Below are 14,699 nucleotides of genomic sequence, written 5' to 3' on the forward strand. Positions count from 1 at the left end.
TTGATAAAAGTATTGGGTGCTAGATGTAGACACCTAAAAATGTCTCATTGATCATGTACTAATTATTCCTCTAATTAGTTAAATAATTCTTTAATTATTTAATTAAGTTAATTAATCTTATTCTTCTAATTTCATATTTCTTCATAATCTTACTAATTATTCTATTTTCTATTTCTATCATCATTTAATCATTTTAATCATTTTCTAAATATTAATTAAATATTTATTATTTAATTAACTCTGATTAATTTCCCAATTTAAATAATCTTTATTATTTAAATAAATAAATTCTCAATTTCTATCTCTAATCATCTAGTCATTCAACCATTTTCTAAATATTAATTAAATATTTATTATTTAATTAATTATGATTTAATTCCTTTAATTTAAATAATCTTTATTATTTAATTAAAAGTCCATTTCTAAAATAATTAAATAGTTTCTTTAAATTATTTAATTAACTAATTGATTCTTCTAGTTCTCCAAATTCTAATTTCATTTAATTTCATATTCTTCTAATTTCTTCCAAATTCAAATACACGTGCATGATTTCAAAAACCAAATTGAAAATCAAAGTCAAGTTCTAAATATATTCAAATACTAAATTGAATTAATAAATTCAATTGTTTGAATAAATATCATGCAAAGATTAAACTGATAATTTAAGTTTAAATGCAAGCACATGCTAAATTAATTAATTAATTAAATCATTTATCTCTTCAACTTCTATTTCCATCTTTTAGTTAGCTTTTTCTAAATTAAGCATTTGTGTCATCTTCTTTATTTCCACCAATCATTCTTTTTCTTCCTTCAATCAACTTTTTCTCAATCAGTTGACTCAATTAATCTATTCAATCTATTGAGTTTCACTCCTACAATCAGCAGTTCAACTATCAATTTTCATTTGAGCTCACCTGAGTTCCACCTCTTGATCAATCTGTTCCACCTTTCAATCAATCTTCTCCAATTTTCTATAAATTGAGCATCCAATCTCCATTTTCAAAAATCACGAACTTTGAATCTTTGTGTCACTTGCAGGTTACCAACGCAATATCTGAGAGCCATCATACCATAGAGAAGAAAAGAGCAATGGAATCGATATGCAATCTTGGAATAGGGAGTTTTAGTTTGATTTGAATGATTTATAATTCTTATTTCTTGATATTGCATCATTTCATTGTCTTGTTTGTTAGATTCTTTGATTAGATAGGGATTCGTGATTTCCCTTGATTTCTAATTGATATTTGAATAAGACCAATTTTATATGCATATACACTAAAAAGTTAAAAAATAAATTATTTAGTATATAAGAATTAAAGACATTTTTAGAAAGTTAAAAAATAAATTATTTACTTTAACTTTTATTTGAAGAGCTATTTAATATTTATATAAATATTATATTTCAATATATTTTTTAAACAATGCATCAAACTTACTTTAAATTTTATTTAACTAGTTATTTATTTTTATTTTATATAAGTAATATATAAATAGTATGTTATGTGTAGATACATAAATCTGTCCACTTAATTAAATGAATATTTGGTATTTATTTGATTATTTAACCATCAATCAATAATTAATTAAATTAATATTTAATTAATTCATCTTAACCCTCTTCTCCTATTAATTAAATAAATTATTCAATTTATTTGATTTAATTCACTTAACCAAATTCAGACCATTAATTAAATAAATAAATCATATTTATTTAATTTAATCTTCTCTCACATTTAAATAAATTAATATTTATTTAAATCCCCCAAAATCCCATATCTCACATTTAAATAAATTAACATTTATTTAAATCACCTTTATCCTCCACCCACTTGCATTTTCCTACAAATGCAAACAAATGCAAGTTGCACAACTATTTTAAATAAATAAATTATTTATTTAAAATCCGATTTATCCTCACCCACTTGAAACCTTTAATGGTTTCCCTTAAAGTCTTCAAACTCAATGGCTTCCTTCTAGAGTCTTCTTAAGCCTTTAATGGTTTCCCTTAAAGTCTTCAAACTTAATGGTTTCTTTCTAGAGTCTTCTTAAGCTTTTAATGGTTTCCTTCAAAGTCTTCAAGCATTCAATGCTTTATCTTCCTTTTTCTCATGTAAATAAATTAAGATTTATTTAAATAAAATCCAAAATTCACATTCACATTTAAATAAATTAATGTTTATTTAAATATCTATCCAAATGCAAATTACACCATTTAATTGAAATAAATGATTTTATTTCAATTGAAAATCCCAAAATTGCTCTCACTTGCATTCTCCTACAAAATCCACTTGCATGCCTAAATCCCTTCTAATTTTTCTAACTCCTTCTAATTAGCCTAATCCTAGCCTAATCATTGTCACATTCTTAAATAAAAGGAAGTCACTTCTCAAAAACCTCCAAAGTCTTCAATAACCATTAAAGGCTTTATGTCTTCAAATGGTTAACCTCTAAAGTCTTCCAAACCATTAAAGACTCTTACATAACCATTTATGGTTAACTCACCTTTTACCTTTGGTTAGAGACTTTCCTCTAACTTAACCATCCTTTTGACTCATGGGTCTCTTCAAAGCATTTATTTCTTTGATTAAGGTAACCATTTAACCCTTGCACATTCATTTATCCCTTGGATAAAAGAAATATCCATTAACCTAACCCTAACCCAACCCCCTAGGGTAACCATCATGTCCCCTCAAGCATTTAATGCTCCTTATCTCTCATCTCAAGCCTCCTCATGGTGACACTTGTCAACATGGGATTGGGTTGAAAGTCTCACATGGATTGAATATATTTCAATCCTAACCCTTGTTAAGATTGCTCAATCTTAACCCTTCATTTCTCCATTTCTTCTATAAATAGAACCCTTATCCTCAAGCAAAGAAGGAAGCATTAGAGTATTGTTGCTATACTGGTATTAACATAGAGCTTTTTCATAGCATCACTATCTACACTTGCATAGCATTTGTTTATCACATCCAACCATCTTGAATCTCCATATGGCATCCATGGCTAATGCTAAAAGCTGAGAGCTACACTCATTTGGGACTTGGAGAGGGGAGAAACAAGGGAGAAGTATCAAAAGGCATCATGGAAGCATCATAGGGAGGCTCTTCTCCTTTCTTTTGTTTTATTAAACTTCTTTCATGCTTTTTGAAATCTCTTTTGATATGTTTGGAATGGTTTTTAGTTCTTTGTATAGGAGTTGAGAAATACAACCCCACAGTAGCCTGGAGATCTTCTGCAAGCTGAATAACCTGTTACAAGGAGAAGCAATGAAGCAATAATCTGAAGAACACACAAAACACAGGAAAAATATTCTCAAAATATGAGAGCTCCAATTCACCAAAAAAGTATTGTGTAAAGATAATACAATGAAAAGAAAAAATAACCTCTAATAGGTCAAGAAACCCTAAAAAGGGAAAACCATAGGCTTGCACATAATAATTAATTAAAATAATTAATTATATGTACCTAATGTTAGCTTAAGTGTAAAAAGATAATTGGGAACTTAAAAGAATTAAACAAATATTGTTTAATTAATCAAGTAAAGACCCAATTACTCTAACACCCCCCCTTAAGCTAGACTTAGGGAGAAGCTAAAACCTAGAACAACTACAAAAAGCATGAAAGATGGGTCCCGACAACAAGGCCTGATCAGGTACCCAAATACAATGAAATCTCTATGAAATGGAGACAAAGGAGAAAACCCAGTGGGAAAAAAACTCCTCTCCAAAAAGAGATAAAAGAACATGCTGAAAGAAGAAGAAGGAAGGAAGGCCTCATAAAGACCCCCCAAGGACAACTTCCTTCACCCCAAGCATAGAGCGCAACTGAAGATAGCGCGGCGATGCAAAAGGTTTCGTGAAGATGTATGCAACCTACTCAGAAGTGGGAATGTACTCCATAATGAAAACACCATCCTGAATCAACTGACAGATGAAATGCATGTGAAGCTCAATGTGCTTCGTCCACTGATGCTCTACCTGGTTGCGGGAAATATGAATAGCACTCTGATTGTCACACCAAAGAATAGTGGGACTATCAGGAGGAAAACCAAACTCAGTCATCAACTGTCGAAGCCATAAGATCTCTTGACTAGCGAGCACAACAACGCGGTACTCAGCCTCTGTAGATGATAATGCATGAGCAGTCTGCTTCTTGCAAGACCATGTGATAGGACCAGAGCCAAGACAAAAAACAAAGCCAGAAGTAGACTTCCGATCAGCGACATCACCAGCCCAATCTGAGTCAGTGAAGCCAACAATGTGAGGTTCCCCTGATGTATAGTGAATGCCATGAGAACTAGTGCCATGAATGTACCTCAAAATACGTTTGGCAACTTGCCAATGACTCTCATGAGGATCATGGGAGAATCGAGAGATAAAACCAACCGCAAAGGAAATATCAGGACGAGTGTGAGTTAGGTACAACAAACTGCCAACCAACTGCCTGTAAAGTGTAGAATCTACTGAAGGAGTGGGACAAGCTGTAGTCAAAACAACCCCTGACTGAAATGGAGTAGAAGCAGGCTTGCAATCAAGCATGCCGAAGCGTTGAAGCATGTCAAGAGCATACTTTTGCTGGTAGAGAGAGATCCCATTAGAAGACTGAATCACCTGAAGACCAAGGAAATAGTGCAAAAGACCGAGATCTGTCATCTCAAACTGATCCATCAAGGCACGCTGAATATGCCGAATCATAGAGGATGAGTTACCCGTGATGAAAAGATCATCAACATATAGCACAAGAATCAAGATGTCACCCTCAAGAAGCTGAATGTAGATGGTGTGATCATAATGATTGTGGGAGAACCCAATGGAGAGCAAGAAAGAGTCCATCTTCTCATACCAAGCCTGAGGGCCCTGTTTGAGACCATACAATGAACGCCGAAGTCTGCAAACCAAAGAACTATCCTGCACAAATCCATGAGGTTGTTCCATGTAGATTTCCTCCTGTAGATCCCCATGCAAGAAGGCACTCTTCACATCCATCTGAAAAACAGGCCAACGCCAAGAAGCTGCAAGAGATAGTACAAAGCGAATGAAATTCATCTTGGCAACAGGGGCAAATGTCTTGGAGTAATCAATACCCTCAACCTATAAAAACCCCTTCACAACAAGACGGGATTTATACTTATCAATGGAACCATCAACAACATATTTAGTGCGAAACAACCAGCAACACCTAACCATCTTTCTGCCCTTAGAAAGAGGAAAGAGATCCCAAGTATGATTCCTCATCAAAGAAGAATACTCCTCCTCTATAGCACAATCCCACTCAGGGTGACCTGTCACCTCTGAAAAATTCTGAGGATCATCTGAAATAGCATGACTCAAAAGACTAGAACCCACAATATGAGAATGAGTGCGGCAAGTATCTGAAGGATCACCAGCCATAGGACCTGCCGCCTCAACAGTAAGGCGAGCCCACTTGGGCATCTGAGGTGGGGATGGTGGAGGTGGGGATGGTGGATCATTAGCACCATCATCATAATCATCCTCAAAAAGATCCCGAAGGGGTGCAGTGGTCGGAGTAGGCAGAGGAGTAGACATTGGAGTCGGGGTAGCCACTGTGGGAAGACGCTCATCAAACTGAACATCCCGTTGAAACAGGACCTCTCTGGAATATGGATCAAACAACCTATACGCCTTAACATCCTCACAGTAGCCAACAAAAATGAGTGGTCGGTTCTTCCGCTCCATGGCTTTCCTCCGAGCATCAGGACTAAAGGCCCATGCCTCACTGCCAAACACTCAAAAAAAGGAAACATCTGGCTTGTCATGAGACCAAGCTTCCTCAGGAGTCATATGTCGAATAGCCTTGTGAGGCATCCGATTCTGAATATAGTTGGCACAATTGATTGCCTTAGCCCAAAAAGACGAATCCATGGACCTGGACTGAATCATACAATTTGCCATCTCCCGTAAAGTTCTGTTCTTGCGTTTAGCGACACCATTCTGCTAAGGGGTGTAGGGAACAGTAAACTGATGCTGCAAACCATGCTCAATGCAAAAATATCTGAAAGCCTGATTCACATACTCCCCCCAATTATCTGTACGTATCCTCCGAATAGAATAGGCAGACTGCTTCTCTACATATGTCTTGAAGATTCAAAATGAATCAAAGACATCAGACTTGTACTTAAGAAAGTACACCCATGTGCGTCTGGAGAAGTCATCAATAAACGTGAGTACATACTTGGCCCCTGGAAAAGAAGGAGTGGGAAATGACATGAGGTCATTGTGAATCAACTCCAAGGGAGCCAAAGCATGAGAGGCTCTTCCCTTCAGAAAGGGATCTCTGTGATGCTTGCCAAGCACACAACCATGACAAACACCATCAGTACAGGAAATCTGTGGGAGCCCAAGAACAAGTGCCTGTGTACTCATCTGCTGAAGATATCTGTAATTGACATGGCCCAATCGCTCATGCCAAAGCTTACTCACTGAATCTGCATGTGCTATGAGAGATGAACTTGTACCCAAAGAGGGCTCAAATTCATCGAATCTATAGAGACGAGATATAGAATCCACACTACCAGTAGCCACAACCAAATCGGGGTCATGGAGGTCCCGAATAGCCACATCATGTGGTGAGAACTCAACTGTCTTACCAGAGACAGAGTGGCAAATCTGATAAATGGACAGGAGGTTCGTCGAGATGTCAGGGACAACTAGAACATCCTATAGAGTACCCCCATCCAAAGAGACAGAACCTAAACCCAAGACGAAAAGCTGAACTGAGTCACCCACTGCAATCTGTGAAATACCACAAGAGGCAAGAGAAGTAACCAATTGTGGAGTGTGTGTCATATGGTGAGAAGCACCAAAATCTAGAATCCATGTGGAGCCATAGATCGAAGCTCTAGCAGTGAGAGCATGACCTTTCCCTGTGGAAGGAGAAGATGCTTGAGGTGAGGAAATGTGATGCTGCAACATGGCTTCCTCTAAAGCCTCTAATCATTTCCAACACCTGAAAACTAGATGTCCTTCCTTGCCACAAAAACTGCAAGTGTCTGATGATTTCTTCTTAGTCTTGGAGGAAGACTCACCAGACTGTGAAGATTTCCCTTGTTTGGGAGGAAATGGTTTTGAATCAGATTTAGGAGTAGGCTTGGAGGAATTCTCACTACCTGCAGAAGGCTTCTTTGGCTTTGGTTTCTGCTTCTATTTCTCCTTCTCCTTAGAGGACTGAGCAACCAATGCTTTGTTCTTGGAGTCTAAGAGTGTATCTAGCTGAGAAAGATGAGACTGCTCACGAGACAATAGCTCACAAAAGACATCAAAGGTAGGCATGTTGAAATGAGTACCCAAGCCATCCATGGTGGAGTAGAAAGCAGAGGCAAAAAACTGAAAGTGATCCCAAAGCTTCGAAAGAATCAAATGAATGCACTCTGTATCAGTCTTGTTCTTTCCACATCCCTGAAGAACATATCTAGTAGTCTTGAATTTGTTCAAAAAATCCTCAATAGTGGGAAAGGAATCAGGTAACAAAGAAGTCAACTCTACCTCAATCTGTAATGCATGAATCTCATTGAACCTCCCAAAGAGAGAATCAAACTTCAACCACATATCTCAAGGAGTAAGCAACTCATCAAGGTGAAATAGAAGACTGTCGGAAACATACAAAGAGATCAAACCCATGGCCTCATCCAACTTATTCCGGTGCATAAGAATCTCATAAGGATGCTACAGGACTGGCTGAACCTCATCCAAAGAAGCCCACAACCCTCGTTCCCTGAGAAACCTTGTGATGCGGGGCTTCCAGGTGTGATAGTTGTGTGAAGTCAACAACTCAACTGAAGGATCTGCCATTAGAACAAAGAAAAATCTGCACCTGCACCTGCTTGTTGGTTGTTTTTATTATGTGATCTTTCAGAATAGACAGAAGATGCAGAAGGGTTTTTTTTTTTGAGAGTTTAGGTGCTCTTGATTTCTGATATAAATGACAGAAAGCGAGAAAAAAACACCCCCCCACAATAGAGAAACCCAAACCCTAGTACATAGTAATGAGAAGGAAGTAGTGCATAAGCAAAAAAAACTTCAAACTGATATCTCATGTACCTGGTCAAAATTCTGAGAAAAAAGATCATAAATCTGAATAGAGCATGCTGAGAGCTTTCCAACGCCTATTCATTTTTGAAAAACGAAGTTCGTTTGCCCATTCTACGGCCCCGAAAGTGCAAAAAAGGAAGCTAGACTTTGACTAGTAAAAAATATAGTCAAACAATAGATGTAGGAAAACAATGTACCACCATGAGGTCTGGCTCGGAATCACCTTTTCGACGTCTATTCATTCGCCAAAATCTGACTCCGGATGCACAATCTAGGCCCAAAAAACCAACCCCCTCTCAAAAAGACTAGAGAGGAGGGGTTGGTGGTGGTCCGGGCGGAGGAGGAGCTCGGGCCGGGTGGAGGTGGTGCGGCCCGGGCTGAGTGGAGTGCTGGCCGGGCGGAGCGGAGCTTGGCGGGGCGGAGGCGGTGCGGCCTGGTCGGAGCGGAGCTTGGCGGGGCTGCCGGAACGGACGACCGACGAGGGGGCTGCCGGAGCCGTCGTTGTTTGTAGCCGGCAGGGACCACGGTGACCGGAGGGTCGGTTGGCCAGTGGGGCCGACCTGATTGGTCCGCAGGCGCCGTACTGTGCCGGACAGTCAGGTTCAGTGTCCGAACCGAAACAAAAAAAAAAACTTTTTTTTTGAAAACCTTTTTTGCCCTGCAATTTTTGTGATTTAAAAAAAAAAAAAAAAAAAAATCCGGTCTGCATGTCGTAAAAATTCATTTTTTTTTCAAATTTTTCTCTTGATTTGCGTGCCAGAGCCGTACGGTTTGGATCTGAGAAAAAATTGCTCCTAGAGGCTCAGGAACCAAAATAGGTCGAATTTTATATGACCATAGGGGTTTTTGGGCCTTCTGAGCACGATGGTGAGGTCTGTTTAGGCCCAAAGTGCTCAGAAAAAGGTCAAACCCTAGGTACATAAAAAATCTTGAAACCCTAGATCTGCTTCCAATGCAAAAAAATCTCAAAAACAGGAACAAGTAGCTGCAGATCTGAGCTTTGATACCATATAGGAGTTGAGAAATACAACCCCACAGTAGCCTGAAGATCTTCTGCAAGCTAAATAACCTGTTACAAGGAGAAGCAATGGAGCAATAATCTGAAGAACACACAAAACACAAGAAAAATATTCTCAAAATATGAGAGCTCCAATTCACCCAAAAAGTATTGTGTAAAGATAATATAATGAAAAGAAAAAATAACCTCTAATAGGTCAAGAAACCCTAAAAAGGGAAAACCCTAGGCTTGCACATAGTAATTAATTAAAATAATTAATTATATGCACCTAATGTTAGCTTAAGTGTAAAAAGATAATTGGAAACTTAAAGAATTAAACAAATATTGTTTAATTAATCAAGTAAAGACCCAATTACTCTAACACTTTGTTTTGGTTTTATGGTTGAAACTAACTTATTAACATTGAACTTTGTTGTTGCCTTGTCCGAATTTCCATGACATAATTATGTTTATGGTGTACCTATTATGGGGTGATGATAAGGGTTAAACCTACATGGTATATTTATTATTGAAAGTTCATTATTCAATCTAACATGATATAGAAGTAAAGAATTTTAGATGATTTAATTTAATCTATGATACTGTATTACCTTTCTTTCACCTAGAATGCATAGCCTTACAAATTATGTGTTTTATACCACTTAATTTAGAAGAGTTGAGGAGAAAAAAAACTATTTTGCTTTATTAAAAAGGGTTAAACTAATTAGGTCAAACTTTTATTTAATCAAAATTAGACAATGAATTCAAGTACACAATTCTATTAATGAAGTTACCCTAATAACAAATAAAATAGAATATACAATGAGTCAATTTAGTCAATGAGTCGATTTTATAAACAATGAGCCAATTTTTTACATATATATAATAAGTCAAAAGTATAATACACTAATGATGTCTCTATCTTGAATCTTCAAGCTATCCCTTCCAAGCTCTCGTTCTCAAAATGGAAGGTAATTACACAATCACATTGAAGAATCTCTATATTCCCCAAACATTACTGTAGCATAAAGTATCTAATAGACTATCAAATTTTTGAAAGTATAGTACACCCGACTTTATTATTTGTAATAATGTTGATCATGATTGACCATTGCAATGTCATCAAAACTTGTACATTACATAAATTAGTTATAAAATGTATTTATAAATGTAAATTTTAAAACTATTAGAAAATAATTTCATAATTGTTTACCATCTTCTATTTCAATTGCATCCACTGTCCCTAGTGTCTGGTTAATATCAATACGAAACGGTAACCTATTTTGTCCACTATTTTGTTGATCATCTAAAGATGCAATGACATTTACATTTAACAAAACAACATAATTAAATTGCTAAGTGTAAGAGTACAACATGTAGTTAATGTTGGAGTTATCTTTTATTAGCTAATAATTATTTATTTAATTATTAGTCTATTATACTCCATGCTTAAGCTAAACTTAGGAATCTTATAATTCTTTAGGGTTTTCACCTTTAAGGTTTTAAGTATCCTTTTATAAGGATTATCTCTTTGTATTTTCATAACAACTGTAACTATTGAATTGCATTCTTGTTGCACAATCAATATGATTCCTCTTTTTTGGATCTCTGAATTCTGGCCTCCATAGCCTTTTTGCTTCTCTCCTTCTGTGACAGGTTTGCATGTAGGTGATCTTTGGGAGCTGTAGAGTTGATTTTTCCTCAACTCCAATATGGTATCAGAGTTCCAGATCTGCATGCCCCCGTTCTCTTCATGAGAAATTTTGGGCCTTGTTCTTCAGATCTGTATATTCAGAGGTTTGTGTAGTTATTTTTTTCTATTTCTGGGGGCAAATGATTTTATGGTACATTTTGGTGCCAAATGTACCTCTCAGTTGGATTCAAGAGGCCGTTTCCATGAATTTTGATATATAATTTGCCCATTTTCGGTGACAGGGGCATATGGGTCATGATTTTTATTGACATGTTTTTTCAAAGTACGAAAAACCATACGGTTGTACTTGCAAATGCGTCAGAAAATTTTCATCAAAAAAAATAATAAAAAATTACCCTTTATGCCCTATAAGAGGGTTTTTTTTTTCTTCTTTTGACCATAACTTGGTCATATGGAGGCGCTTTTTCAAAAACCTTATATCATCGAAAAGCTCTTTCCAAGCTCTATCCAGATCTGGAGGTTTGAACTTTTGATTTTGCTTTTTTGATGGCATTTTTTTTCTATCAAAGCCAGAGGTTTCTTTTTGCACTCCGAGAGACATACATAACTTGAGCATCCAAACTCCGTTTTTCAAAAACTTTATATCATTGGAAAGCTTGTTCTGTGTTCTTTCTATTCATATGATTTTTCTTTCCAGATTCTGCTCCAGGTATATTTTATTCAGTTTTTTTCTTTTCAACACTTTGGTGAATATCTTGGATGTTTCAGGTCGTAAGATCTCTTTCTTTGAGTATGATGTCTCGTCTTTGGTTGTTCTTTCTATTTCCAGTCTTGTATCTCTTCTGATCATTGTATCATTTTATTTATGCAAACACACTGAGATAAAGTGCCACCATGCATTGTATACTTGGGATCTTACACATCTTGTGCCTTACTGTACATGCACTACTTATAAAGTGCCATGGGGGGGTTGATGTTTGCCTTTATTTTTCATCTACCTTTGTCATGTGAGTGTTCCTTCCATGATATTAGCCTCATGATGTGTGTCAAGTGAGTGTTCCTTCCATGATATAAGCCTCATGATGTGTGTCAAGTGAGTGTTCCTTTCACGACACTATGTACTTTCTCTACACCTTCGATGTTCCTAGTTCTTCGTCATGCAATTCTTGTTGGCCGTTCTTTTTAGTGTACTTGTCCCTCTCCCTTTTCAACATTATGGGGAGGTTTGTCCTGTTGTTCTAATGCTTCATTGGTTCGATTGATCAGCTCTTCAGGCTTTGGTGTTTTATGCCATCTGTATCTTCAAGTTCAGTTGTTTGCTTTTGTTTGCCATCTGATTCGAGTAGTGTCATTTGAGGGCACTCATGCAAATCACAGTCTTCTCTATCTGGTCATGTTCTATTTCAATGGAGGTTCTTCAGATCAGTAGTTACTCTTCAATAGTGTTTGCAGCTATTTCATGTTTCAGTGGTGTTCTTCACACTCTTCTTTTTGTTCCTATCTTCTGGAACACTCTTGTTTGGAGGCTTCTTAGTCCTTCACTTGAGCTTTTATCTCTTCTTGGAGAGGAGTTTTGTTCCCACATGGTTTTCTCCTTTTTCTCCACTTTACAAAGATTTTATTGTACTTGGGTACCTCATCAGGCCTAGTTGCTAGGACCCATTGTTGCTTTCTTGCATTTTTTACATGCTTTTTTTAGTCCTTAGTTGTTTTTTAGCTACTCCCCAAGTTCATATTAAGGGGGGGTGTTGGAGTTATCTTTTATTAGCTAATAATTATTTATTTAATTATTAGTCTATTATACTCCATGCTTAAGCTAAACTTAGGAATCTTATAATTCTTTAGGGTTTTCACCTTTAGGGTTTCGAGTATCCTTTTATAAGGATTCTCTCTTTGTATTTTTATAACAACTGTAACTATTGAATTGCATTCTTGATGCACAATCAATATGACTCCTCTTTTTTAGATCTCTGAATTCTGGCCTCCATAGCCTTTTTGTTTCTCTCCTTGCATGTAGGTGATCTTTGGGAGCTGTAGAGTTGATTCTTCCTCAACTCCAATAGTTAATGTAAATAATATTGAAATGTAATTACCTAGAATGGTTTGTTGAAATATTTGATTGGGGATAACATTGATACTTGATGATGGTTGAGTTCCACAAATTGTACCTAGTAATTGTTTCATGAAGTGTAAAAAAGATGTTAGAAATAAATGCTTAGCAATATTACAATTAATAAATTAACAGATTTAAAAGTTATAAAATTACCATCTGTAATTTGCATTTCATTTATTGTCGACTGGTTCAGATCAATAGAGAATGGCAATCGACGTCGTCGACTACTCTTTTGATTGTCAAGAACTACATTCACACATTTCTTACATATTAGATAAAAGAAAGAATTATTACGATGAAAAATCTAAAATAAATTAGAGTAAATCTACTCACTATATTGTTCTCTGATAGTAACCATTTCTTCTTGTATTGCTATGCTTGAACGTCTTAAGACCCTTTTTTTCTTTTGTTTTCTACCACCTGTAGAAGGGAATTGGAATTCATCATGCTCCACTACTCTTTCATTTAATTCTTGATGAATGCCATTTCGTCTTCGATGGAGAGAATGACATTTGAGCATTTTGATAGGGCTAAACCATGGTGGTATTTGTCTCATGGGCATGTTCTCTGAGCCAGGGATCACTGTAAACTTTGAAGAGGAAGCAAGAGACACATGAAACTCTTTTAAAATTTTTTCAACACATTCAATAAAAATGAGTTTTTCATTTTGTCCAGTTGGTAGATTTTGGAGTATTGAATTCATATAGTTAATAGGACTTTGAAATTTATCATTGAAAGTGCTTGATGAATTTCGGCCATCTATGATAAAAATAACAATGATTCATTAAAATAATATTTACAAAAAAAAAATATTCAAAAAATTATGACATTGAAATTTACCAGTTATTTGGTCTTCACTAGTTGCAACCCCAATCACATCTTGATCTTATGATGGATTACAAACATCTGCAATTGGAATAATAGTTTATTAAGTTTAAGAACCACAAAAATCAATAAAAATTTATACCATAAGTCCTAACTTTACCAAGGATATTATTCTCATGACTAGAACTCCCTCCAACATCATGATCATCATCAATTGATGGAGTAACACCATCTGTAATTTAATGAAAATATTTTAGTTAGTGATGCTCTGCAAAAAGGATTAGAAAATCTGTTTGATGGCAACACACACAAGAGCACAAGAAACAAACGTTAGTGTTAGCAACAAAAGATTATCCTAAACAGGCATATCAAGAGAGATATTAAGCATGAAATAGAAAGCATATAAACATAGAATAAAATAGCTAATCAAGATGCTCAGAGTTGCTCCTCCCTTGTTCCTCTCCTCTCCAAGTCCCAAATGAGTGTAGCTCTCAGCTTTTAGCACTAGCCATGGATGCCATATGGAGATTCAAGATGGTTGAATATGATAAGCAAATACTATGCAAGAGTAGATAGTGATGCTATGAAAAAGCTCTATGCTAATGCCAGTATAACAACAATACTCTAATGCTTCCCTTTTTTGCTTGAGGAGAAGGGTTCTATTTATAGAAGAAATGGGGAAATGAAGGGTTAAGATTGAATGGTTTAATCAAGGGCCAAGTTTGAAAGTTGGGGATCCATGTGCACAATTGACACCAATAAAATGGCGATAAGTGTCAACATAGGATTGGGTTGAGAGAAGAGGTTGGAGGCATTAAAGGCCTGAGAAGACCTCATGGTTATCTAGAGGCTAAGGGTCAAGTCCAAATTAAGATTACCCACTGGATTAAGAGTTAATCCAAGGATAAACCTTTGTGCAAATGTTTAAGAGATAATCATTGTCAAAGCATTAATGGCCTGATGAGACCTTTGGGTTGGGTAGAGGTTGAGTCAAAACAAATGTTTTAACCATGTGGGAGGGTTTGAGGTAACCATTAATGGTTATTGGAGACTTTGGGG

General features: G+C 36.0%; 1 protein-coding gene across 1 annotated transcript in view; it reads right to left on the reverse strand.

Moving 5' to 3' along the window:
* Window positions 1-8,356: 8,356 nt before the first annotated feature.
* The window catches only part of LOC131873977 (uncharacterized), a 57,954-nt gene continuing 51,611 nt past the window's right edge, over window positions 8,357-14,699 (reverse strand). Inside the window, exon 2 of the mRNA XM_059217170.1 lies at window positions 8,357-8,634. Coding sequence (XP_059073153.1) covers window positions 8,357-8,634 — 278 coding nt within the window. The remainder of the gene's footprint in view (window positions 8,635-14,699) is intronic.

The sequence above is a fragment of the Cryptomeria japonica genome, chromosome 3, assembly GCF_030272615.1.
Source record: "Cryptomeria japonica chromosome 3, Sugi_1.0, whole genome shotgun sequence".
Taxonomy (NCBI): domain Eukaryota; kingdom Viridiplantae; phylum Streptophyta; class Pinopsida; order Cupressales; family Cupressaceae; genus Cryptomeria; species Cryptomeria japonica.